The sequence below is a fragment of the Monodon monoceros genome, unplaced genomic scaffold (genome assembly GCF_005190385.1).
Source record: "Monodon monoceros isolate NGI ecotype Baffin Bay Population unplaced genomic scaffold, NGI_Narwhal_1 Super_Scaffold_4, whole genome shotgun sequence".
Classification (NCBI taxonomy): Eukaryota; Metazoa; Chordata; class Mammalia; order Artiodactyla; family Monodontidae; genus Monodon; species Monodon monoceros.
The window spans coordinates 73,116,537-73,129,106 of NW_021703781.1; the positions used below are offsets into that span (position 1 = coordinate 73,116,537).

Here is a 12,570-nt window from a genome sequence, read left to right on the forward strand (position 1 = left end):
ATTGTCTCTTCTTAGTGTTTTGGGAACTGAGATAGAGAGATGCTGAGGAACTAGTTTTGTTTTGCACAAAGTAATAAGCTTGATGATGACTTAAGATGAGATACGAAAAGTAGCAACTCAGTATGATTAATATGCATATACATACTATTATGCACACACTGAGACTTGTTAGCAAAGGTCTTCAACAGAAGAACAATTTACAAGTGTGCCTCTATTTAAAAGAAAGATATTTTGATTAAAAAAAGCTGTTATCAGCATCATAATAGAGCTATTCATTCTCATAGACCAAAAAAATTACATATTTAAGGGGAACCATTTTATGTTAAAGCCATATTATGTAAATTTGCAAAAGACAAATATTGTTGAAGTATATCTCAAGTGTTCCTGTAAATTTAGGACATTTAGTAATACTTCAGGGTATCTTACAGCTTAAATTCTATAGAGACTATCATTAGGAAGCAAGTGTAGAATTCCATTGTAGAATAAATTGTAGATAATTCTGGCCCCCCCTCCCCTTTACTTGATTGCCTACAGTACAGGTATACTACAATGTAAATATGCTGCCAGGGACCTTTGACTCTTAGTGAAGTGATGTGGAAAGGCCTGTTTTCTTGGAATAGGCATTTGAGGTAGAAATTGCCCATGTGCCTGTATCTTTTCAATTGCTTGTTGCCTGGTCTTTTTAAAAATTAAGGTATTAACTCAGCAAAGCAGGCAGACTGACTGGCCAGCTGCATTCCCCTCCTGCATTGCTTCCTTTTTAAAATATAACCTTCCCTGTGTAGTTCTGTTAGGTTTCATCTCTGTCCCATAGCTTACTGAAGTTTGAATTGTACACCTTGTACTCTACTTTAGACACGCCACTTTTTCCTCAGAATTTATTCCTGGAACAAATTTCATTGTGACTCAGTGCTCAATTTGTAGTTGAGATCAGTCAGGAACCCCAGACTTAGAATTCCTTCTGAAGGTACAGAACAGATGCTACAATTGTAAGTTCTAACACTGGGCAACAGCATGGCAACAGTCATGAATGGGCTTCCATGTGAGCTGCTTTATTTAAAGGGCTAGCAGCAACCAGGTGCAGCTAGTTGCTTCACCTTCTAAACGGAACCACGTGCTGCTTTTAGTAAAGGGGGGGCCCATTATCCTAGAGTATTTTAATGTACAAGTGGGAATCCAGTGCCATTTTGATTTCCTCATTGCAGGTTAATGCCTTCTGGATTTTTGGACTTTATTAAATATACAATCTCCCCCTTACCCACCACCATTTCCTCATGCAGTTCACAGCTAATTTAGAAATATGCAATTTGGCAAGAATTCATAGTTTCTGTGGAGTATTCATTGAGGATATTTTGAAAACTACATTAAACCAAAAATATGTGTATGTGTGACATAAAACTTAATGGTTTATTTTCAATTTCTTTGCACTTCCTTTGAAGAAAAAACAATTTTGTTCAAAGAGAGCATAGAAGTATCATTTGTTTTAAACATCTTAAAGTTGGGACCCATATTCTAAATTTAATTTACGGTTCCTTTACAGTTGCCTTAAAGTTTAATTTTAGATCTGTGTGCTAAATGTGTATGATTACTGGGAAATCATACATGTGGAATTCACGTAGTGTTTAAGGTTGGCTATAGTAGCACATGAAGAAGTGAGTGATTCATCTCTCTTTCTTGTTAGGTTAGCGATGCAACTAAGCTAAGGCCAAAGGCTGAGTTCTGTTTTGGTGAGTAGCCATATTTTATACGTTAGTTATTTTAAGTTAGACTAATATAATTTCATCATATTGTAAGAAAAAACAGTCACAGAAAACCACACAACACAATCTTATAGGGTAATGAATTATTCTAAGGCAAATTCCCTTGAAGCTATCATCTGGTGAAAAAATAAAACTGCTCCCCAACCCCTGGAGCCTCTTTCCTGTGTCCCATCCCAGTCACAACCTCCTCCCACTCAGCCCGTGTGTAATCATTATCTAGACATTTATAGTGATCACGTCCAGCGAGATTAATTTTAAACGCTCTACCCGATATTATTTGATATTCAATACTTAAATAACAGAAAGGATTTAGTTTGCAGCTTATGGGTAATGAGAAGTTTACGGTTTGGGAGCAAGGGTAGTTGAGGGTATTGGATTAAGTGCTCAGTGAACATGTAATGAATGTCTGGTGTACGCACTGTGCTTGCCATGGGGCTATGAGAGTAGTAAGAAGCAATTGCCACCCTTAAGAATCTCACGGGCTGGCTGTGTCACAGGCAGATACCGTACCAGGGAGTTATCGTTGCATTTATCACAGGCGGTAGATAAAGCAATGTACAGTCTATTCAAGGAAGAGCTTCAGATCCTTTTTGGACATCTTGGGAGTGAAGGGAGCCACACTGGATGAGACTAACCTGATCATCCTTTATCACTGGGGAGAAAAGATGGGAGGACAGAGGCGTGTAGGGGAGAAGAACAAGGTGTGTGCAGAGAACTGAGCACTCAGTAAAGCTGGAGAGAATGGTGAGAGACTGAAAAGTAAAAAGAGAGGAGTCAGGGTGTAATGTGTTGACAAGCGATTTTTTTTTTTTTTTTTTTTTTGCGGTACGCAGGCCTCTCACTTTTGTGGCCTCTCCCGCTGCGGAGCACAGGCTCCGGACGCGCAGGCTCAGCAGCCGTGGCTCACGGGCCCAGCCGCTCCGCGGCATGTGGGATCTTCCCGGACCGGGGCACGAACCCGTGTCCCCTGCATCAGCAGGCGGACTCTCAACCACTGCGCCACCAGGGAAGCCTGACAAGTGATTTTTCTTGTTTGTTTCTTTTATTTTCTGGAAAACGAGAGAAGAGAAATTAGAGAGCATCTAGAAAGTAGATATAAGGTGAAGGAAGTTTTTTTTTTTTCTTATGGATTGGAGAGCTTGATGCAAGTACATTAGTTAAGTGGCTTTTGAACTGCTCTTCCTAACACAGATCCTGAATTAGGGGGAAAGAGGAGGTATGAAGAACATCAAAAGGAAAAGCACAAAGACTCGGTGACTGGATATGTGGGAGTTGAAGGGAAGAGAGAGGTGTCCAGTAGGTTTGCTTCAGGGAAAGAAATGAGGGATCCAGGAGAGCAGATTAGATAGGGTGAAATGTTCAGTAAGGAGTTTGAATGGTGGGGAAACGTCCAATGGAAATATTCTGGTGACAGTAATTGAGGACTGGATGGAGCTTGAAGATGAAGAATGGAAAACTTTAGAATCTGTTAAAATAGTGGGTGTACTTGAAGCTGGGAGGATCGATATGCTGTTAGAGCGTATGTTAGTGGACATTAGTGATGAAAGGGATGAAAATTAGGAGTTCCAGCTGACATCAATAGGGACTATTTTACATTAAAGTAAAAAAGATACTTCTTGGGGTAGAATTGATGTTAAATTTCTTTGTTTTCTTTTGCTTGAAAAGAGCAGGTTTCTTCTGTAGGCAGTATGTTAGGGATAGCATCTGATGGCAATCATATATATCCAGTAAGAAAATGTGATATGAGCAAGATGTAGTATAGCTGTTCAGAGAATCCTCTATAATGCTTTTATTGCCACTAAGAAACTAATAAAAAGTCATGTATTTATTACAAATTTATAATTTTTGGTTGCTAAATAGGAAAATGCCTCAGAACCTTGTTGAATGGAAGGCTACTGGGGCAAGTCAAGTGATAGAGAACTTTATATTTTAGAGTGTATCATGTGCATACTCTTGACAGGTCTTTAATGTAAAATCTCAAACATACAGTTTGAAGGGCTTGCAATATACAGTAAAAGATTTGCTATTCAGTTATTGGGGTATTTAGAATGAGTGATTTTAGTTGAAATCAGAGATTAACAGTTATTTATTGGTCTGCCAACAGTTTATTGGTCCTTTACTATTAGAGGGAGTAAAGATTCATAAAATGTTTGCCTTCAGAGAGAGGCACTGGCTTCTGAAATGGAACTACAGCTTCCATTCAAAATGGCGACATAAAGACTTTCCTTCCCTGTTTCCTCTCAGATTGCCCCCAAACAGTGAGAACAAGAAACATCCAAACCATCTTTGCTGAAACTAGCAGATTTCTGTAATCCACAGTGTATAAAGATGGAAAGTGGATGGAGGAGGAATAAATGACTTGACAGAGTAGAAGAGACCAGTGGAAGGTAGCTATTTCCATGTCCTGCCCCCACGCCAGCTCTGGATAGACTAGGTGTTGGCTCTGGTCTGGGGAGGCAACAGGGAGGAGGTACCCAACACAGGGACTTTGTTTGCATGTCTACATAGAAACAACCTCTAGTCCCTACCTCCATCTGGCTCCGGCAGGCAGCCACCCTTCCCCCATCCCAGCGAGGAATGGCATGTGTAGTATCTCCAGAAATAGAATCAGTGAGGCTGTGTGCATGGGGACAGTAGTCTCAGAGAAGTGGGGGGATGAGGCATGAAACAGAAAATGGGAGGATTAAATGAAAAAGTCTGCACACTGAATGCAACTCTTTCCCGTGTCCAGGCCCAGAGCACCAGGTAGCCAGGTGGAGGTGGGGCAAGAATCTGAACACCCCAGAGAAGAGAGCCATAGGTACTGACAGCTGGGCATTTCTACCAGAGGAGCTTGCTGTACAGCAAAGCCCACCAGTCAGAAACCCTACATATATTCAAGAGAGCTTCCAATCCGTTTTTTGTTACCTTGTTTTTAAATATGGTACCAAAATGCAATCCTGGTCTTGGCCAGTCCAGGATTGCATGACATTTGAGAAGAAAGAACTGTCACATAGGAAAAAGAACATGAGACAATGCAAAACTCCGAAGAAGAAGTCAAAGAAAGCTAAAAATAAAACAAAGATAGATAGTAGGAGAGAAATAAGAAAATTAAATTAGAGTTTCCATTAAGAAAGCCAACGTCTGACTAATAGAGAAGGAAAGGATGGAGAAAGAGTAGAGATAGAGAAAACGGGAGAAAATTGGCAAAGAAATATAATAAAATGTCTCATAACCGTTTGCTCCATAACCATATTTGAACCGTAACCAGTTGATCCTAGGTTGTGAAATGATTTTTGTTTGGAGTCAAGCTAATGTTTATGCTTCAGGTTTTATCCATTTGGTACATTCACTTTGATGGTAAAGACTTGAAATGAAATAAGGGAGTACTTAAGTGAAAAGATAGTAAGCACACAAGCCTCTGCTATGCATTCATTATACACAATGAAACCCTTGCCTTAAAAGCATGGAAACTTACAGGTTTCATACAGTTTATTATTATTATTATTATTAAAAGTTTTTTCCTTCCTTTCCCTGTCCACTGTTCCCCCAGCATTGCTAATATAAGTTTTTAGTAATTTGCTTTACATTTTCCACAATACTTCTTTCCTTGGAAACCTCCAAGTGATGATGATGGTGATGAAGGTGATGAAGATGGTGAACAAGAATATCTGTTCTATCCCAGGCACTGTGCTAGTTTCTTTACACAGATCACCTCCACCCCCCAAGGCAGGGATGGGTGGCATTCCACTTCATAGATGAGGAAAACAAGAGTCAGAGATTAAATACATTTGATAAGATGGTATTGCTAGTAGGTGCATGAGCTAGTCAGGTCTGCCAACTCCAGGCTCTGATTCTCCCCCCTGTCATATCGCTGTGCCTTTTCCTGCCATTAAATAATGCTTAAAGCACATGATTTTTTATTCAGACTGCAAAGTGTGCTGAGAGTCTTTTTAGAGGTGTATTTGCCTCTCTTCTTTCCCTTCAAAGAGATCCTTATATAAATGTTATTTATTCAAAAATATGTGTATTAAGCACTTTATAGCAGGTGTAGTGTATTACCAAGAGCTTAGATTTTTAAACTCTTGAGATGTTTTAGGTAGCTGCCCAAAACAACATTGAGGGGGAAAATAGCTGTTATGAGGAGAGCTCAGCTTTAGCCGGAGCTCGAAAAAGACTGAAAGGATGCTTTACTGATTGTTAGAAATTAAAAACAGAAGCTATATACTGACATATATAATAGCCTAGTGAGTTACTAATTTATCTTAATTTATGGCATTTATAATTTCTCCAATCTCTAGTAAGGTATAAAAGAACAGATTTATAGTGTGTTAAATTTCTTTAGGTCCAAACTAATTGTTTTATAGCACTTCACAAGATAAGACTCTCATATCAATACAAGAAAGCTCTTGTTTAGTGTCTTGGTCTCAGTCTCAATTTCATAATCTTGTGTATTTGAGAAATAAGCTTTTTTCCCTTGAGGGTTTTCATTACCCGCTTTCCTTAGTCACATTCAACTGTTAGTATACCATTTAAAATTTTGATGGAGACTTTTGGAAGTTATTTGTATATTTACAAAAAAAAAATTGCGGCACTGTAGCTATTCAGGTGCCTTATCTCCTAGAATAATGTTTGTTTTTAAAAATAAATCGTGTGATGTATAATTAATAAGCTTTAATTTGAACATTGACTAGTAGTTTGTCAGCAACTATATGCAGGTGTGCTTTGCTTTATGGAAGTCGGTAGTCACTAAAGGGGTGTATGTAAATTAAATTGCGTAAAAAGTTCCAAATGTATTAAGATTATAAACATAAAATGCATAAGTGCTGGAAAAATAAAGCTGTTTATTTTTATAATCTTGAGTTGGAGAGACTTTCTTAATATGATGTGAAAGCTAGAATCATTAAAGGAAAAGGAAAAGAAGAAGATTGATAGACTGGTTCTGATTGATCAGAGATACCATGAACTAAGTGAAAAGACAAATGATAGACTGGGAAAAGTACTTGAGATAAAACAAAGGATTAATACAAAAGTGCTTATAAATCAGTTAAAAAAAAATCAACAACTCGGGAGAAATATGGGTAAAGAAAATAAACAGCTCACAAAACAGATGCAGGTGGCCAATAAACATATAAAGCTAATTGTCTCAGTAGTCAAAGAAATTCATATTTAAACAAGGTATAATTTTTCACCAGTTAGGTTGGCAGAGAGTCAGGAAAACACACCACACTTGGCATTTCAAACCCAGGGCATTTGTTACAGGGAATTGGATAACCAGATGTTGAAAGGCTGAAGGAGCACAAAGGGAATGCTGAAGTAACCCACAAATTAGAACCTGCATGAAGCAGCTGCCATCCCCAGGGCTGGAGAGAGGAAAGGGAGGAGATGGTCTTACCAGAACCTAGGACTTTCTGAGGGGACTGCAAGGCTGATGGAGGGAGGGAGCAGCAGAAGAGCCTGGAGCAGTGGCCATTGTGTGTTGGCTGCTGCTGGAGGGAGACCAGCAAGAGCAGGACTCTGCATGGGAGTCCCCTCCGCCACCTCCCTCCCACCTTCCAGGCTCCCGCCAGGAGCTCCCATCGGCAGAACATGGCCCATGCTGGCAAGGAAGTCTAGGAAATAATGTCACAGAGCCTTGGGGCTGAAAACAAGAGGTACTGGTGAGGACTATTAGACAAGATAGGCCTTTGGATACACTATTGGTAGGAGTGTAAATGGATTCAGCCTTTGGAGAAGACAATTTCCTAATATCTATAAAAATGTTAAATGTGAATTTTCTTTGACCCAGTAAGCCTATGTTAAGAAATTTATCCTATGCTAATGCTATCCCAGGTGTGGAGAAGTATATGTATATGTTTCATTGGGATATTTTATATAGTTTCAAAAATCAGAAATAGTCTAAATGTCCATCGACAGAGGATTGGCTAAACAAATTGTGGTATTTTTACATTTACTGAAAAACGTGGCCATTAAAAATGAGAGTTTTACCTATGTTATTGAGTGATAAAAGAAGTATCATATATGGTCTAACATTTTGTGAAATTCGAGAGAGTCACAATACTGAAGCTTGCAAGGTTTTTCAGCTGCTGCAGACATAAATTTTGAGGTAACAAGTGCAAAATTTCATATGTTGTAGTTTGTTTTGTCTCTCAACAGTTATGAATGCAGGGATGAGGAAATATTTCCTACAAGCCAATGATCAGCAGGACCTAGTAGAATGGGTAAATGTGTTGAACAAAGCTATAAAAATTACAGTAAGTATTTGTACTTTTTGTGTGAAAAAATTTTAATGTGTGGATGTGATCTTTACCGTTTGTAACGATACTTACTGAGTGTCTTCAGCTTACCAACAGTTTGTCCCAGAGTTACTCAAAGTTTGTTTAAAAGACAGGTTATAATGTGAATGAATTTTCTTGTACATGGTAACTATTGGCCCTTAAAATCAGCCCATAGATGCCTTTTTAACCCATTGTGTACCTATAAGGGTCTATATTACTGTAGATTCTTTTAAAAAAATTATTTATGATACTTTCATTATTTTTTTTTAACTTTTAAAAAATTTATTTTTGGCTGCTTAGGGTCTTAGTCGCAGCATGCCGGATCTTCGTTTAGGCATGTGGGATCTTTCCTTGCAGCGCACGGGCTTCTCTCTAGTTGTGGCGTGAGGGTTCCAGAGCATGTGGGCTCTGTAGTTTGTGGCATGCAGGCTCTCTGGTTGAGGCGCGCAAGTTCAGTAGTTGTGGCGCTTGGACTTAGTTAACCCGCGTCATGTGGGACCTTAGTTCCCCGACCAGGGATCGAACCTGTGTCCCCTGCATTGGAAGGCAGATTCTTTACCACTGGACCACCAGGGAAGTCCCTTACTGTAGATTTTAACCACTGTTTACAGTAGTGTTTCTAGGGGAAAATGCATGTAGAGTTTTACCTTGAGGATATGTTTTTACCCCCCAGGGAAGATTAAGAGACTTCCTGCCACCTACCCAGGGAATAGGAGTGGCATTCCATCTCTCCTCTAAGCCGTGACTGGGACTGGCGTTAGGTAGGTAGGAGTTGAAGATAGGAGTGGGACAAGGCAGACAAAGGGCTTAGAAATGACATATGGGGATAGGATAGGGACTGATCGGAAGAGCTGTGGCACCCAGAGGGTCCTGCCTGCGTGGTCCTTGAGGGGTTTGTCTCAGGCATCGCTTCTTTCCCTCCAGTTCCCGGGCACTTTCCTCCTGTGCTATAGCTTCCTGCTGCCAACCTGGGCTTCTTTTCTTGGTTTTCTGATGAAATCAATATGTTTTGATTATTTATAGTGTGCCAGGCCTTGCACTGAAGGTTCTACATAAAGTATCTGGAAAAGTGAGACTTAGAAGGATTGAGTAACTTTTATGGGTTAAATGGCTGGTAAGTTGTGGAGCCATGAGCCACCCCATCTGCTTGACTCTGGAACCTAACCCTGAAGTGCAGCACCTCACTGCTTCCTGAAAAAAAAGAGCCTCCTTCCTTACTCTTTGACCCTGAAGCAGAAAACAAACTTGGGGGAGAGTTTACTACTGCTGCTGGTGAGCAAGTAGGCAGGAACTGTTCCCTGATGAAGCCTCTCCTTCCCTTTCTCCTCTTTACACACTAGTGGAGAAAACACACACAGCAGGCCTGCATGGGAAGTGTGGGCAAGGAGGTCCTGTGTGAGATTCGTGTAAATTGAAGTGTATTTTTACTAAAATGAGGTTATTTACTGACCCTAAATGACTTACTCTTTAAAAACATATGCCCTGACAGCATATGTTCGTTTCCATTTAAATAAGTGATTCCATATTTATATCACAACACAATAAAGAGTTAATATAATTAAAGCTGTTCTCAGAGTTAAGTCGATTTTTTATCTTGCACCAGAACAGCTTGTTACCACATGACAGGAAACAGCCACGCACTGCATCTGATCTGTACGTGGAGCAGCAGTTATTTTAGGCTTGTGCAGTTTCAGGAAAGCAATTTTAAACTGATTCGGAAGTTCATTTTCTTAAAAGGTTTTAACTGATTGTTTTTGACTCTTAATAAATAAATATTCCCTATTTGGAAAATTTCTTTAGAACGACAACATGTAGTAACTTTACTGAATTAATCTATTTTTTTTACACTTGCAATGATAAGCAGCACTGGTTTCTTAGAGCTTTAAGAGAAAAAGTAGTGAATGGTCTCAGGCTTTTTACCATTTGGGAGATTCATGAATTGCTATATCTAATTTATTAATGGTATGAAACCATCTTATACAAGTGACACTTTAAGCTTATTCAAATGCAAGAGAAACTGATGAGGAACTGGGTAATGTTTCAAAGTATGTGGACTTTTCAATAGCTTTTGTGGTCTTGCAGCTGTTACATGTTGAAATTTTTATAGTTTTTAAGATAAATCTTGATATTTGTGTTTTTATAATTCACATTTAGAGAATATATATTTAAGATATAGAAATCCGTAGCCAGTCAACAAAGTGATTATAACTATATTAAAGTGAGTATAGAATTGATAGCACTTACTAAAAATCAGTTTTATATAGATACACATTAACTCATAGAATAGCAAGGGAAGAACTTCCCATGCTTTAATAAGATATATTTTTAACTTTATTCTTTGAAAAATCTTACCAGTTTTAATTGCATATGCATTTTACACATTTCAGTGCAGAATCTTTAATTTGTCATACTTTACTATGGAAATTGCTGGTGATTTACGTGTAGATTTCTTTGAATATTTCAAGTTTACATTTTTAATGTATGTGCAGTTCACCTTTCTGTGGAGTCACTCCAAATGAGATTTTGGTGAACCTATGTAATTTAGTAGTCCGCTGAGTACAAGGTAATATGTAAACTTAAAAGTTTTGGAAATCCAAAATTAGATTTTGGAGGTAGGTCAGAGGTGATTAGAGGGTAGTGGGTAAGGGAATGGTGATTATTTATCTACTTATTAATTATAGTACCATGCCGTCTTAATGGACCATCATCCAACACCATAGTTTATGGCTTTCCTTACTTTCATGAAGTCTTTTTGAGTGTGTGTTGGTGGCTACCATTAAAAAATTTTCCCCCTATTTAAAAAAAAGAGAGGAAGAGCAATAGTAGAGGAACAACCCTGAAGGAAGTATTGACTAGAGTTTGGAAAATCAAAACAAATTTTTTTAATAAATTTATTTATTTTATTTATTTATTTTTGGCTGTGTTGGGTCTTTGTTGCTGCGCGCGGGCTTTCTCTAGTTGCGGCGAGTGGGGGCTACTCTTCGTTGCGGTGCGCGGGCTCCTCATTGCGGTGGCTTCTCTTGTTGTGGAGCACGGGCTCTAGGCGCGCTGGCTTCAGTAGTTGTGGCTCGCGGGCTCAGTAGTTGTAGCTCATGGCTCTAGAGCACAGGCTCAGTAGCTGTGGCACACGGACTTAATTGCTCCAGGGCATGTGGGATCTTCCTGGACCAGGGCTCAAACCCGTGACCCCTGCATTGGCAGGTGGATTCTTAACCACTGCACCACCAGGGAAGCCCTCAATATTAGATTTTAACCTAAAAATTAATGTTTTTAAATTATGGCCAAAATTCTAAACTTTTTTTTTTTTAATTGACAACTGGGAGTAGACAGAATAAGCTGAATACAGGACTTTAGCCCTAACAGAAGTGTGTGCCCCAAAGCCTGCAGGTCATGGGTAGACCCCTCAGAAAGATCCTAACACCCAAGAGTTTGTTCTTGCATGCTTTAGGTTTCAGTCTTTAAGCCCTGCCATTATTCTCCATTTTGTTCATCTGTTCTCTAGTCATCTTTACCTTTTATTTTTTCTACTATTAGAATTTCCTACTGTTAGGATCATGTGCAAATGTTTGCCAAAAATACATTCAAATCTCTCACAAAACAACAGTCAGAACAATAAAGGATAGGGAAGCAAGCGAGAGGGGAAAAAGGCAATAGGCAACGAAACCAAGCATGTTCAATGTCTTTGACATTTGCCATCTGTCTAGGGAGGTCACTTTAAAAAAAAAAATGCAATTCTAAGTTAATTGTTGAACTGTAACATTGGAATTACGCTATACTTAGCATTTTATTTTATTATAAGGACAAGCAGTAGGTTTAACAGCATAGGGAAGGATTTTTTTTTTTTTTTGCGGTACGTGGGCCTCTCACTGTTGTGACCTCTCCCGTTGCGGAGCACAGGCTCCGGACGAGCAGGCTCAGCGGCCATGGCTCAGGGGCCCAGCCGCTCCGTGGCACGTGGGATTTTCCCAGACCGGGGCACGAACCCGTGTGCCCTGCATCGGCAGGCGGACTCTCAACCACTGCGCCACCAGGGAAGCCCAAGGATTTTTAATATACTGTCATTTCTGAAGAAAAATGGAAAAACCAATGTAAATTTTAGTATATTTTTAGGGTGATATTAAAGGTGTTTTTTAGGATATTCTCATGTATGATTAAGTCCTCAACTTCTTGAGAGAGAATAGCCACTTTTTATATGGGTCACCTTTTAACAGCACATTTCAGCTAATACATAAGTTGAATAGATAATTCTGTCTCTGGTTTCAAATTCTTTTAATGCCATTTTCTGTTCTTAAGGATAACTTGGCCACATTGTCAAAATAATTGAAATACATGATGCTGTTCATTAGAAAACACTGGGACTTCCTTAGCAAATTGTTTCTGGGTGCAGTGAACTTTATAGCCCTTTCATTCTTAAGTATTTTTGCAAATCTCGTCAAGTAAAATTCTGTCCATTATCATATTGCCTTTAAAAAGCACTCCAAAATGTGCAACCTCTTAGAAAAGAAGTCTTAGAAGAATTCAGGCTTTCCCCTCCAGAATTCATTTCTCTTCTC

At 39.1% G+C, this 12,570-nt stretch overlaps 1 protein-coding gene across 4 annotated transcripts in view; it reads left to right on the forward strand.

Annotated features, from left to right (window-relative positions):
* PLEKHA1 (pleckstrin homology domain containing A1) overlaps positions 1 to 12,570 on the forward strand; it is a 58,653-nt gene that overhangs the window by 26,548 nt on the left and 19,535 nt on the right. For 2 of the 4 annotated variants that reach the window (XM_029245203.1, XM_029245202.1), the window contains exons 4-5: positions 1,682 to 1,727; positions 7,896 to 7,993. In XM_029245203.1, the coding sequence (XP_029101036.1) occupies positions 1,682 to 1,727; positions 7,896 to 7,993 (144 nt within the window). The remainder of the gene's footprint in view (positions 1 to 1,681; positions 1,728 to 7,895; positions 7,994 to 12,570) is intronic. The other 2 variants (XM_029245204.1, XM_029245205.1) reach the window with 1 other exon arrangement.